The 12,879-nt window shown below is 40.6% G+C and overlaps 1 protein-coding gene across 1 annotated transcript; it reads left to right on the top strand.

The window, feature by feature from the left end:
- The first annotated feature begins 203 nt into the window (after positions 1 to 203).
- On the top strand, positions 204 to 695 carry LOC147418971 (uncharacterized). Its single transcript, XM_086505763.1, has one exon. The coding sequence runs from the start codon at positions 204 to 206 to the stop codon at positions 693 to 695; it is 492 nt and encodes a 163-aa protein (XP_086361889.1).
- Positions 696 to 12,879: the final 12,184 nt, after the last annotated feature.

Genomic DNA, 12,879 nt, shown 5'->3' on the forward strand with positions numbered 1-12,879 from the left:
CCGTACTTCCGAAGAAAGGTGATTGGATCCGGCCAGGTAGGAGCTGGAAGAACGTGTGGAAAGCAGCCGACACTCCACCTCAGCGTCGGGACCTTATCCTCTTGAGCGTTTGAAATTTGAGCAGCATCTACAAATATTACACTACCTCCCGTCTCCCCTCTCTCTCTCTCTCTCTCTCTCTCTCTCTCTCTCTCGCAGCCTCCATGGCTCTCCCTCACCAATTTCCTGCGTCCATCCAGCCCCGCCCAACCATCTCTGAGCGCAGAGGGGCCGGCTTCCCAGCGGTCCTGCGGGTATCCGCCTTTCAGAGTTGTCCGGCCGCGGCCAGTCCGGACACACACAGCGCGGCCTCTCCCACCCTCTACCAGGTCTTGCAGGTGCCGCCCACTGCCACCACAGCCGAGATAAAGGCTTCGTATAGGCGGCTGGCACGGCTCTATCATCCGGACTCAAGCGGTGCTACCCACAGCAGTACCTCTCTCTTCCTGCAGCTCCATTCTGCCTACAGCTCCCTCTCCGACGCCTCCAGCCGCGCCCAATACGACGTCCAACTCTCCGCGCAGGCTATTCGAGCTCGCATGGCTGCCGCTCCTCTCTCTACGTCTCTGAGCCGCAGCAGCGCGCCCACGCCAAGAGCCACTCCTGCCTCTTCCCGCATCGGCAGAAATTGGGAGACCGACCAATGCTGGTGCTAGGCTGCTCGCTTTCTCCGCTCTTCAAAGAGGAAAAGGTGCACGCTTCAAGTCGGGGGTCCAATTCTTGTAAACCACACTCTCAAACTTAGGCTTTTCCCGTTGAGAATATTCTCGTTCGGGATAAAGAATCCCTTACCTACTGTTAGTCGAAAATTGAAATGCCCCCTTGTAGATATCTTGCTCTTATCATTAATTTTTGTAATAAACACTCTTGTTTTCCGCTCTTGATTAAAGGAAATAGCCATCTGTCTTGCCAAATTGAAAATGAAATCTCCCAAACTATCATTCCCTTGGGCCTTAACTTTCAGAGTCACAAGCGTCCACAAATACAAATCGAGGATCATCAGACTAATGTGCAAAGGAAAGATTTCTCATTATGCATAGATCTCTTTGGATAATCCAAGAAAGTTACTTGAGTTTATAAGAGGACATAAAAGTGTCCTAGTACTAGCCTATTGTTAGCAGTACCCCAAAGGTTTTTTTCCACGAGATAGCCTCTAGTCTTAAACACACACTACGGTAAAAAATACAAGGTTTAGGTACTAGGACATATCAACATAATAAGTAAGATATAGGATGATAGTTAAGCGAGCTGATTTTGCATAATGAGTGGATTCCATAGCATATACATTGCATTGTACAATGGAAAAAGAAGTTTTCACATGCTGTATGATGCGGCTTTGCGGCACATAGGTAAACTTAATATTTTCAACCCTTAGAGAGTGTAAAAAGCTTTGCCCTAATCACTTTGTACGCCATCAACTATTTCAAATAAGTGGCAATGCAAAAGATACAGCTCCGTTAAAGCTCTCTGATTTGCAACATAAAGGACTGGCATGTATATTGCTACAAACGTTTATACGACAAGAGAGATGCCTAACAACAACCAAGTAGCAATTTACTTTATCCAGCAATGCTATGTTCGATATGTTTTGCTGAAGAGAGTGGATTGGTTAGATCGTCCAGGCACCGCTGGCGTTGGACGTGGACGCATTGCAGAAAAGGTGGCAGCACGCAATGCAAATAATCCAATGCCTCCTCGCAAGCGTCCTATTGTTTTACTTCCTGAAGAGTCAGAAACAATGACTGAATTTAGCCAGCCAAGGACAAGACCTTGCCAGCCAAGGAGAAACACCGGACATGCTTCGTGGCCGTATTCTTGAGCTTGAAATAGAGTTAAGTGATGCACAAGCAAAGCTTCAACGATATGAATCATTGTATGGACCTTTGCCAGATGATACTACCACTTCACATAAAGATGTTGCTCAACCATCCCCTGAGCTAGGAATTACAGATTTTACCATAGATGAACTTATAGCAAATCTATCAAAGTCATAAGTCACTCAGAAGCTTTTTGTAATCTCAAAATTATATCAAACTCTTTTCGATTGAGTAATTTCCCAGAACCTTGTTGTAATTTCAAACCTACATCGACTTTATGTAATTTTTATTCGACAAGATATTACCGGCAGTTTATATTTGAGTGTGAGTGAATATGTGCGTCTGAGAGAGAGACGGAGAGAGAGAGAGAGAAAGAGAGGTTTTGATGTGAACGACAATGAGATAACACTTTCTTTCATCATATACAAAAACTTGTTGAGTAAGTATTACAATGGTACTCTCACAAATCATCTCCATCTTCAAAAACTGCAACCATATCATCTACTTCGTCCATATCTAAGCATTCTGAAACTATCTCCCATTCCATATCATCATCATCATCAACTTCTGCAGAAATAGCTTCATGCGTTTGGAAGACTCCATATTGCTTTTGAGCGGCTCTAGTTGCAATGTTTTGAGGCTTATAAATAAGTCTCATATTGCAAAAAACATACACCAAATGAGCAGCCCGTTTAGTATGAAGTCTGTTTCGCTTTTTAGTGTGCACAAAGTCGAATGCTGACGAGTTTCGCTCACAACTTCCACTTGATGCAGCTACTGATAAAACTCTAACTGCAATGTGTTGCAACTCCACTTTCTCTCCACCATACTCCTTCCACCATAAAGGTGCACTTGTTTTGCCAATGGCATCTATATGCCACGGATCCTGAAACATACCAGTTCTTTTGGCATAATCTACTCGCTGATGAAAAGCTGTTTTTCCATCTTCGTGCCCTAAGAGTTGGGAGCACACTGTTTTGAAGTCGGACATAACTTCTTTGTTGGTAGATTGCTGATGCATTTGAAACTTAGGATCCAATACAAAATCCGCACCATGCAATGGCGTATGCAACTGCACCCAACGCTTGTTAACAATTATAATCATGGTAGCTTTATCCTTTGCACCAAAACTGACATTTTCTCTTAGCTTGCGTATAGCCTCTGACATATATGAGTAGACCCGACCAAAAATAAAAGAATCTGTGTCAACTGCTATCAAAAGATCTACAAATGGCTTTGACACAGTTACTATTCTTTCTACATTACGCCAAAAGACTGGCGAGTTTACTATTTGCGCACATCGACCAGCTGCTTCCTGATAACTTGGATACTTGTTGAGCCATCCATCCCATCTTCTGTCTGCTAAGGTTTCCATCAATGCAGGCTTCAACTCTTGCAAAGCAGCAAGAACATAGTATGCCGTAGCAAACCTTGTCACACAAAATATTTGCAAAGCTTTATTTGGTGACTTGGTTCGAAAAAGAGCATACAAAAATTGATGCTCTCTAATGAATTTCACCACATGATTTGCATCCAATAAAGTTTGCTTCACACATGCCATTTACCAACATCTTTTAAAAGCAAATTTAAAGTGTGAGCTGCACATGGTACCCAAGAAATCTCCGGATACTTGACTTGAATAGCTCTTCCTGCTCCTTTGTAGTTGGCCGCATTATCTGTGACAATAGCAATCACATTCTTTGGTCCACCCGCCTTTGCAATTGCACACTCATACACCCCTGCTAGGTAGGTGATAGTCTTCTCTTTCAATGAGCTGTCAATTGCTTCCATGAACATAGCCCCTCTAGGGTTAATAAGCATTACATTGATTAAAGGTTTTTTTTTACAGTTAGTCCATCCATCCAATGCTATGGTGCATCCATATGCTGGAACAAACTCTAGAACTGTGCGTTTGAGAATGGCTTCAGTACTGTCTTTGACTTTATCAAGATATTCAGATCGCATCTTGTTATAGTCAGGAAGCACAAATCCTTTTTTGGTTGTACTCATCAAAGCATCTTGAAATATTGGATTGCGCATAGCATTGAACGATATGCCACACGCAACAAATGCTTGTGTCCATTTTAAATGCAACTCAAGCAACCATTGTTTACCTAATGCTTCAGGCATTGTCTGTCCATTGGATGACGCTCTGCCGGATTTGCTTGTGCTAGGAACTCCTCTTGATGTAGAAGCATGTCCATGAAGAGGGTTCAATTGAGAACTTTGATCGTTTACTTGAGTGGTACACACCTCTTCTGTTGCCTCATTGCATACAGATGGTTCAATATTCGCATGAATATCTTTAGAAACATCACCTTTATGTTTAGCTACAAGAATCAACTTTACTTTGCGAGAATACATGGCAAATTTTTCATGAATATCTTTTGGTGGTGCCCCGCACTTTTCAACATTGCCAGGGACTTTAAATAAATGCTCTTTAATTCTGGTTGCATTACCACTGAACTCGTGGCCACAGGATTTACATTTAAGTCGAGATGTATTTCTCCTAGCTTTCAACTCATGCACATAACTCCACTCTTGTCCTTTCACCATGATGCACAAAAGTAATTTGCTAGTAAAAACAAAGTCAAGGATCATTTTCATAATCAAAACCAATTAAAACATTAAATTAATTTAACTAACAATGATTGAACCAAATTAAAATAATTAAAAACAATGATTGAACAAAAATACAATAATAAAAAACAATACCATTGGATTACATATAAATTGCATCGATTTATCTAAAGTGCAAGCTTGTAGCTTTAACACATTACGATAATCAATAATTACGATTAAATCAAGTATTAAAATGATTATCATTATAAATTGCTATACATACAAGAGCTATAAGTGACATTTTTAAATGTCAAAACGATAATCACTTACAATACTTGATATTTATCGTATCTATGTAAAGTGCGAACAAAAAGTTCTTACACTTTACCATAGATTTTTAAGCGATTATCTATCTACAATGCGACCATGTGTATGCTCTCACACAGTACGATAGATTATGCAGTCCAAATAAAGATAAGAGAATATCAATATTTTTGGACATGTTTTTCCTAAATTTTTACTCTAGTGAGAGCATAGCAGTGTGAATAGCTCTACACAAAACGTAAAAATATAATTTTGTTTCATTATATTCATTTTGAAGTGAGAGAAAATCTCTACACATCAAAATCAAACTTTAAATTACATAAAATTAATTTTTATGTAATTATATTTTTAAACTAATTATCTCATGTGAGAGTTCACTCTACACACAACGATAATATCTTACTTTTTTTTTATTAGTCACTTTCAAGTGTCAATTAACTGAACACATTGACAAGTGATTCTTATAATTACAGTTTGTATCAGGTGAGAGATTAAACTCTTCACAAAATACAAACTTTCAACTATTTACTAAGTTTTTCAAAACAAATTCATATATTTGAATCACAAAACTTAAAATTCTATTGAATTTTAATTTTATTAAATTCATATGTTTTATTTTTTTACAAATTGCTTTTTTTGATCGTTTGGTGAGAGTACTCACATGAAAAACACTGACTGTGAAAGCTAGTGTAAGGGCTGTCGCGTGCTGCTATATATACTAACATATTCGATCGTTATAATTTTTGATCGAAAATAATTTCGATCGAAAAATTAAGAAGTTATACGATTAGTCGTTTATGCTGATGTGGCACCGTATAATACGGCCGTATAATTTAGATAAATGAATAATACGCCCATTATTCGCGTATTATACGTCTCCCGAATAACGAATAATGCAACTCAGGCTAGCACATGCATGTGAGCTTCCATTGGATCTGCACTCGAGGCCAAAAACCGCACACCCTTGCATGCATGGCAAATCGGTCATGGGGCTTGGCCCTTAGTAAGGAAGGATGCCCAAACTAGGGCGTCCATGTTTGAAAATAATGTGAAAAGAAGCTCATAGCTTCATCCATGGCGGCAGCAGGCAATTGCGTAAGGGGAACAGTACAAAGCGCACACCAATGGTTGCTCGAAATCAACTACTACAAAAACATAAATCGGTCCTTGGGCTGGTGCAAATCCACCAAGAGCAGTAGCGTTCGAAATGGTACAGGTCTTTCCCACGCCTCCCTTGTGTATAAGAGCCCGTTCTCGCACCAGTCATGGCCCTCCTAAAATCCGCCATAGCCTCCTGTGAGGAAGAGAAAGAGAGAAGGAGAGACCATGCGAGAGAGGGAGGCCCTGCCTCATGCTGCAAGAGAGAGAGAGAGAGAGAGAGAGAGAGAGAGAGAGAGAGAGAGAGAGAGAGAGAGAGAGAGAGAGAGAGTCCTTCCCCTTCCTGTACTGAGCTCTGATACAGTGAAAGGGCATAGGGAGATAGACATGCCAATAACCACCCAACCATACCTATATATAGGCCCTTGGCCCTCCTATATATAGCCCCTATACCGCATGTGTATCCATGGACCCTTGGCCAGGGCCATGCCCTCTTATAGTCCTACCTTTGGCATGACAAATAGCAACACAACCACCCAACCAACGAAATCGGAAACCATGATCATGACATACTTGGTATCATTGCAAGAGATCGTAAACAAACAAGGCGAAGACTTACGAGCACTTGCAATGGAGAATGGCACACTAAGGGTACTTGTGGTTGAGAATGAGAATCTCAAGAGGACACTTGAGATGCAAACAACACGTTTGATGCAACTTGAAGAGGAAATCAAGGAATGTAAACGCTCTCTTGTGGACTTGAATGCTTTGAAGGAGTGGATGAGCAAAGTAGAGCATGACCATGTATTGAAAGAGGAGAAATTTGACACCATGAGCCAGGATGTATGCGACATGAAAAATGTATGCACAAACAAGTCTTGGGTTGATGTATGTGGTAGCAATGTAGTTGCAAATTCCTCACTCATGCAAGATATGGCTCAAACAAAGAATGTTGAGAATGTGGATGTGGAGGAGTTGAAGGAATGGGAGCGACATTCCAAGAACATTGTTATTCGTGGAATTCTTGAAGAGAAGCTAGAGACACCTCCTTCTCTTGCCATTGTTATTGAATATTTTTTCAAAACCCACTTTGGCATGTCCGGAGTTATGGTCTATGGAGCACATAGAGTGGAAAAGCAAGGAGCTCCTCGCTCGGGGAGACGGCCAATTGTATGTACCATGCCGGATGAGACCAAGCGAAAGATTATCCTTGATAATAGTTGGATCTATTTGAGGGATACAAAATGTTTTGTATATGAAGATCGCACTATTAAGCAACAAAATATGCATCGCAAGGCATATGAGGAAAAGAATAAGAAAAACAAGGAGATCTCTCATGAAGAAAATGTGCCCAAGGAGGAGGCAAGTCCCTCGAGCAAATAGGGATGCGTGACCTATGAGACCGAGTTACAATTGAAAATATGCTTTTGGAATTGTAATGGATACCCATGGAATGCGGTGGTTGGCATTGATGAACTAACAAGCAAAGCCGACGTTGTACTTCTTGTTGAAACTTGAGAGCATGATACACAAAGGATTAATGGCTTAGAGAATTACAATGTACATTCATTGATGTAGTCAAAGAATCTTAAGCAACGAAGAGGACAAGGAGGGGTAGCATGTATGGTTAAGAAAGAATTGGAAGATTTTGTATCAATTGTGAAAGATGACAACTACAAACGTTATGTATGGATGAAAATTATGACCCCAAAAAGAGCACCCATTTTTGTAGCCGGTTGCTACATTTCTCATCATGATTCTCCCTTTTATGCTTGCAGGGATAGAGATCAGCCATTTTTTTATTTAGAAGAGGACTTTGCTTATTTCGAAGGTGAAGATGATGTTATTGTATTTGGGGATATGAATGCTCGCACAAAAACATTGCAACATGATACTCGACAATTTGATATGCCATACATTTCAAGCGAGTTGGAGGAAGTTCACTTGTATAATCGTTCTTCAATGGATGAGAAAGGGCCGGATCACTATGGAAAGTTACTTTTACACATGTGTAATAGCACGGGTATGCTCATTGCCAATGGTGTATCTTTGTGGAGTGGAACCAATGGATTTACATGTAGGAGACATAATGGGGATAGTGTGATTGACTATATGCTACTCTCCGAAGCCATCATGTATCGCATAAAGAGTTTTATGTTTGGCCAATGGACTCTGGAATCCGACCATTGCACCTTATGTATTGACCTTTCATGTGGAGAAGCAACTAAGCATGATAATCTCAGCCAAAGGAAAGAGAAATTATCACTATGTATGGATTTCAAACGAGCACCAATGTACATTGAAATGGTTGAGCAAAATTTATGGATGAAGAAGATTCAATATAATGCATCATTGGAAACTAAATGGGAAGAGTCAAAAAAGTTATTTGTTCTTGTGCCGAAGAATGCTTTGCTATAAAGCATTTCCATGGTATCAACAAAGATAGATCACGCAAAAGGTGGTTTGATAAAGAATGTCAAGATGCTCGAAAGTCTTTGATAAAGCTTGATGCAACTATGGACAATGACAACTATCAAAGTCATTTGCATACATATAAGGCATTGATTCAAAAGAGAGAAGAAGATGGGAAGTAAAGCAACAACTTTTTCAAGTCCAAGAAAAGGCACATGCATGTGGAAGATTTTGAAGAAACTTGAGGGACAAGCGGGTTGAGAATTTAGGTAACTTGAGTCTTGTGGATATGTGCACACATTGTAGGCAATTATATGAGCAAGCAAATGCTGAAAAAATACCATTTTATGGTTCACTCCCATGTATGTCTCATTAGGAAAAGTTTGGACTCAAAAATGGGCCTTGTAAGAATTGTTGATGTGGCATAGCTTTCAAAAAGTGGTGATCGGTAAATTTTTTGCAAATAAGATACAAACTTGTCGGAGGTTGGATATTTAGAATCTACTCCTCAAATGCTATCTATTGATATATAGCATGCATGTATCGGACATTGCCTTCATGTAGTTATAGAAAAAGGTGATTTTAGATTACCGTAATGGTAACAAAACCTGGCTGATTGAAAAAAAATGGCATAACTTTCATAGAAGTCATCCAAAATTTTCGGACCTTGGCTCTTTAGAATTCATTTTTCAAGAACTTTCAAATGATAGGTCATATCATGGGGTTCTAAGCAATATTTCGAGGGGTCTACCGGGTTGCTTTCTTTTGTACAACTTTCATGATGTGGCACTCTTAAAAGGCCCAAAAATGAGTTCAAAATTTTCCTCATGTCTTTTTTTACTATTGAGGATGTCTACGGTGGGCTTGAAAAGTTGGCCACTCGCAAAGCGGGAGATCTTCAAGGTATCAAGCCAGAGATGATCAAATGGACGAGAGATTTTACCCATGAGTGGATGTGTGATATGTTCAACCTTGCACTTCAACATGGTATGCCTTATGATTGGAGTACTAATTGGGTTAAGCCTTTGCATAAAGGAGAGGATGTATAGAATGTAAACAACTACCGGACTATAATGATTGGGTCTCTTATGGGAAAGTTGTTTGGGTGCATAATGGAGATGAAATTGAGTGATTGGGCTGAAGATAATGACAAGAGTGCAAAGGGACAAGCGGGTTTTTGTCGATGCCATAGCACCATTGATCATCTTGTCACTCTTCATGTTCTCATGGAGGAAAGTCGGTTGAAAGGTAAGTGATTGTATTGTTGTTTTGTGGACTTTAAGAAAGCCTTTGATATGATTCCACGTAACAATTTGTGGAGAAGGATGGAAGAACTCCAAGTGCCAAATGACTTTATGCTTGCGGTTTCTCAAATCTATGAGAAGGTGATTTGTCAATTACGCATGGGAAGGGAAATTTCAAAGTTTTTTGTAAGCACTATTGGGGTTAAACAAGGATGTCCGTTGTCACCAACTCTCTTTGATCTATGCATCGATCAATTGGAACAAATGGTACTTGACTTTATGCAAGAAGAAGGCATTGAAGAGGTCACTATTTGCAATGCGGTAATCATGCTTTTGTTGTATGCGGATGATCTAGTGCTTCTAGCACACACTTTAGAAGATGCACAAAAGCTTATGGTTGTCCTTGAGAACTTTTGCTTGCATAGTGGGCTGATTGTGAACGAATCCAAGACAAAGCTTATGCTTGTGAAAACCAACCATAAGGAGAAGCCATGCATTGTGTACAACAATGAGACACTTGGAGTTGTTGAGAGCTTTAAGTACCTTGGCCTTGAGGTTCCGTCCAATCACAAGTGGCATGAATGTGCTATCCATCGTTTGGAAGCGGGAAAGAGAGCATATTATGCATTTGAGACATGTGTAATGCGGGAAACATCAAGTGTTGGTTTCTCAAGAAGTATCTTTTTTATGCATTGGTGACGCCGGTTCTTGTTGATGGAGTTGAAGTGTGGAGCGGGAGCATCTCAAAGTCTACATGGAAAGAGTTTGAGAATGTCCAAAAGAGTTACAAACTTTCTCCAAGTGAAGACACAAACACCATTTATGCTCCTACTTCTTGAGTCGGGATGTCTTTCAATTGAGGTTATGGGCATGGAAAGGGTTGTGGAGTACATGATAAAGATGCTTCAAAACCCCTCACATCGACTTCCTACAATTGCATGGGAAGCAAGCAAAAAAGTTCAAAAGACACATAAAAGCAAGATCTTGAGCACGGGATGGATGCAAGACATAAAGACGTGGTTTGGGAGATGGGATGCATTACACTTGGTACATGATGCTTCAATTGACTCCCAAGTGAATGAAGCTTTTCTACAATGCCAATGTATTACGGCTCGGGAGAAATCCGGTGGATCACGCTTCATACATTACACCACCCATATTGCCGCCAACTACAAAACCATGTTCTTCGCTGAAAGAGGAATCCGTACTCACAGTTACATGCTTGAGCCTATCCCCTTGTCGGCCATACGCACTATTGCTGCCATTCGGCTTAGCTCCCATTTCCTTCGATGCGAGATAGGACGTTGGGGCAATGGAGAAGAGTCAAATCGACTGTGCACATTATGCTCACTACAAGTTCGAGAGTGTGAGTACCACACACTACTAGAGTGCTCAGCTTTTGGTTACATCCAAACTTGCTTCTCTCACATTTTCAGCCATAACTTAGACCTACACACTTTCCTCTCCCAGCCAAAGTGTGGGCTCTCCATTGCGACTCTCATCACCACAATTTTGGAGCATCGAGAGTCACTCATCAGCCATACACATACTACATCACATGTAACTTTGGTCCCATAGGTCATATTTGACCTTCGAGGACGATAATAAAATGTATCTCTCTCTCTCTCTCTCTCTCTCTCTCTCTCTCTCTCTCTCTCTCTCTCTTCTAACCATGGCCTCCTACTGTCGATATCATCCTCCATAGATTATTGACTCCTACAACTGGTATAAGAGCGTGAAGCTCTTGGGCATCTCCTAGTATTGTTAATAATTAGTGCCATGTTTATCTCTTGTTGCAATAGATTACTTGGCCAATACCCCTCGCCATATCAAAAAGTTATTGCTGCACAAAATCTTTCATTAACACACCCAACTGCAACTCCTCTGTAGAGGCACCAACATTGGATTTTTTGTGGGCTGCAATCCCCCATGTGTGTTGGACCATAACCTCCTATAGTCAACCCACCTGCTCCCCACGTGGCTCTGCATTGAGTCTACAGTGCCTACTCACTCACCTGGACACATCCCAATGCTTCCATCATCAACTGAACTCAGTGCACTGCCTAGTAGACACTACTCGCATACTGCCCCAAAGTTGTTGTTGCTAGTATTGTAGGTGTCTCAACCCTACCATATTTGAAGTCCTCAACTAGCTATGCTAATCAGTTGCACCCAACATCCACTGCACATGCTATTTCAAGCTCTCCACATTATGTGGCAAGCCCTCACTCCATCAAGCGCATTGATACATCCTCATTGACCTTGACGGTGTCTCCAACCAGCTCTTTGCGTACACACACACACACACACACACACATCATGTGCAGGTTTCATTGTTTTTTTTTCAATCAATTGAAATTGTTGGAAACAATCTCCCTCAAGATAATCCGACTCCATAGATGTGACCCACACACTCTAATCCTCTCATCCGGAGTTGCTCCTTGGGGAAACACCAAAACACAAGCAATCTTCAATTTGGACGGTGCATGCTCCTTATGTTTCAACTCGACATTTGTTGTAAAATAACATTTCATGCATTTTCTTTATAAATGAATAAGGACCCATTCACATGCTCACAATGTTTTTCATAAAAATCCTCTTGGAATTAGAGTCAAATCTTGTAGAATTTAAGTCTTGATGCAGTCTCATTTTTCATCTACGATACCGATGGTTTCTTTGAAAATGATGTTCATCTTAAACAAAAAGGAAAACTTGGTGAAATCTACATGTTGCCTCATGCAAAAACCATCAAGGATGTGTGTCAATGTCAACATCATTTGTAAGGGAGTAGACACTGCCTCGGTCAAAAGAAACGTCTGAAGGTAATACTTCCCAATGCTTAATTTAGCTTCATTCATGATTGGTCTACTTGTGTGATGATTGAATGCGAGAGAACCATGATGTGATGAATCCTTTGAGAATCTCCACGATGTATCCTAGGGAACCGTGATGTGTTTTATCTAGAGAGAACCACCGCATTGTGTCCGAGAGATCCCATCAACTAAACATATAGGACCACAATATTGAGTGATTAATATAAAATTCCCAAGTCAAGCTTAAGGGGGTGATTGTTGGGTAAGCCCAACTTGTCCTAGCCATGAGAATCTCCTCTAGGCTAAGCCAAAGTGACATTATGAACAATGTAGAAGAAAAATAATATCTATGAGCTAGCAAAGGCTACAATTGAAGTCCATCTTGGAAAGCCTATAAAAGACACTCTTATATGAATGAAAGTGTAGGTGTGATCTTAGGTAGCTTTCAAGTGCGATCTGTGTGTGAGTGTGTGTGTGTGTGTGTGTGTGTGTGTGTGTGTGTGTGTGTGTGTGTGTGTGAGAGAGAGAGAGAGAGAGAGAGAGAGAGAGAGAGAGAGAGAGTGTTGCTAC

This window comes from Adiantum capillus-veneris, chromosome 29, assembly GCF_014529385.1.
Source record: "Adiantum capillus-veneris isolate H3 chromosome 29, ASM1452938v2, whole genome shotgun sequence".
Classification (NCBI taxonomy): domain Eukaryota; kingdom Viridiplantae; phylum Streptophyta; class Polypodiopsida; order Polypodiales; family Pteridaceae; genus Adiantum; species Adiantum capillus-veneris.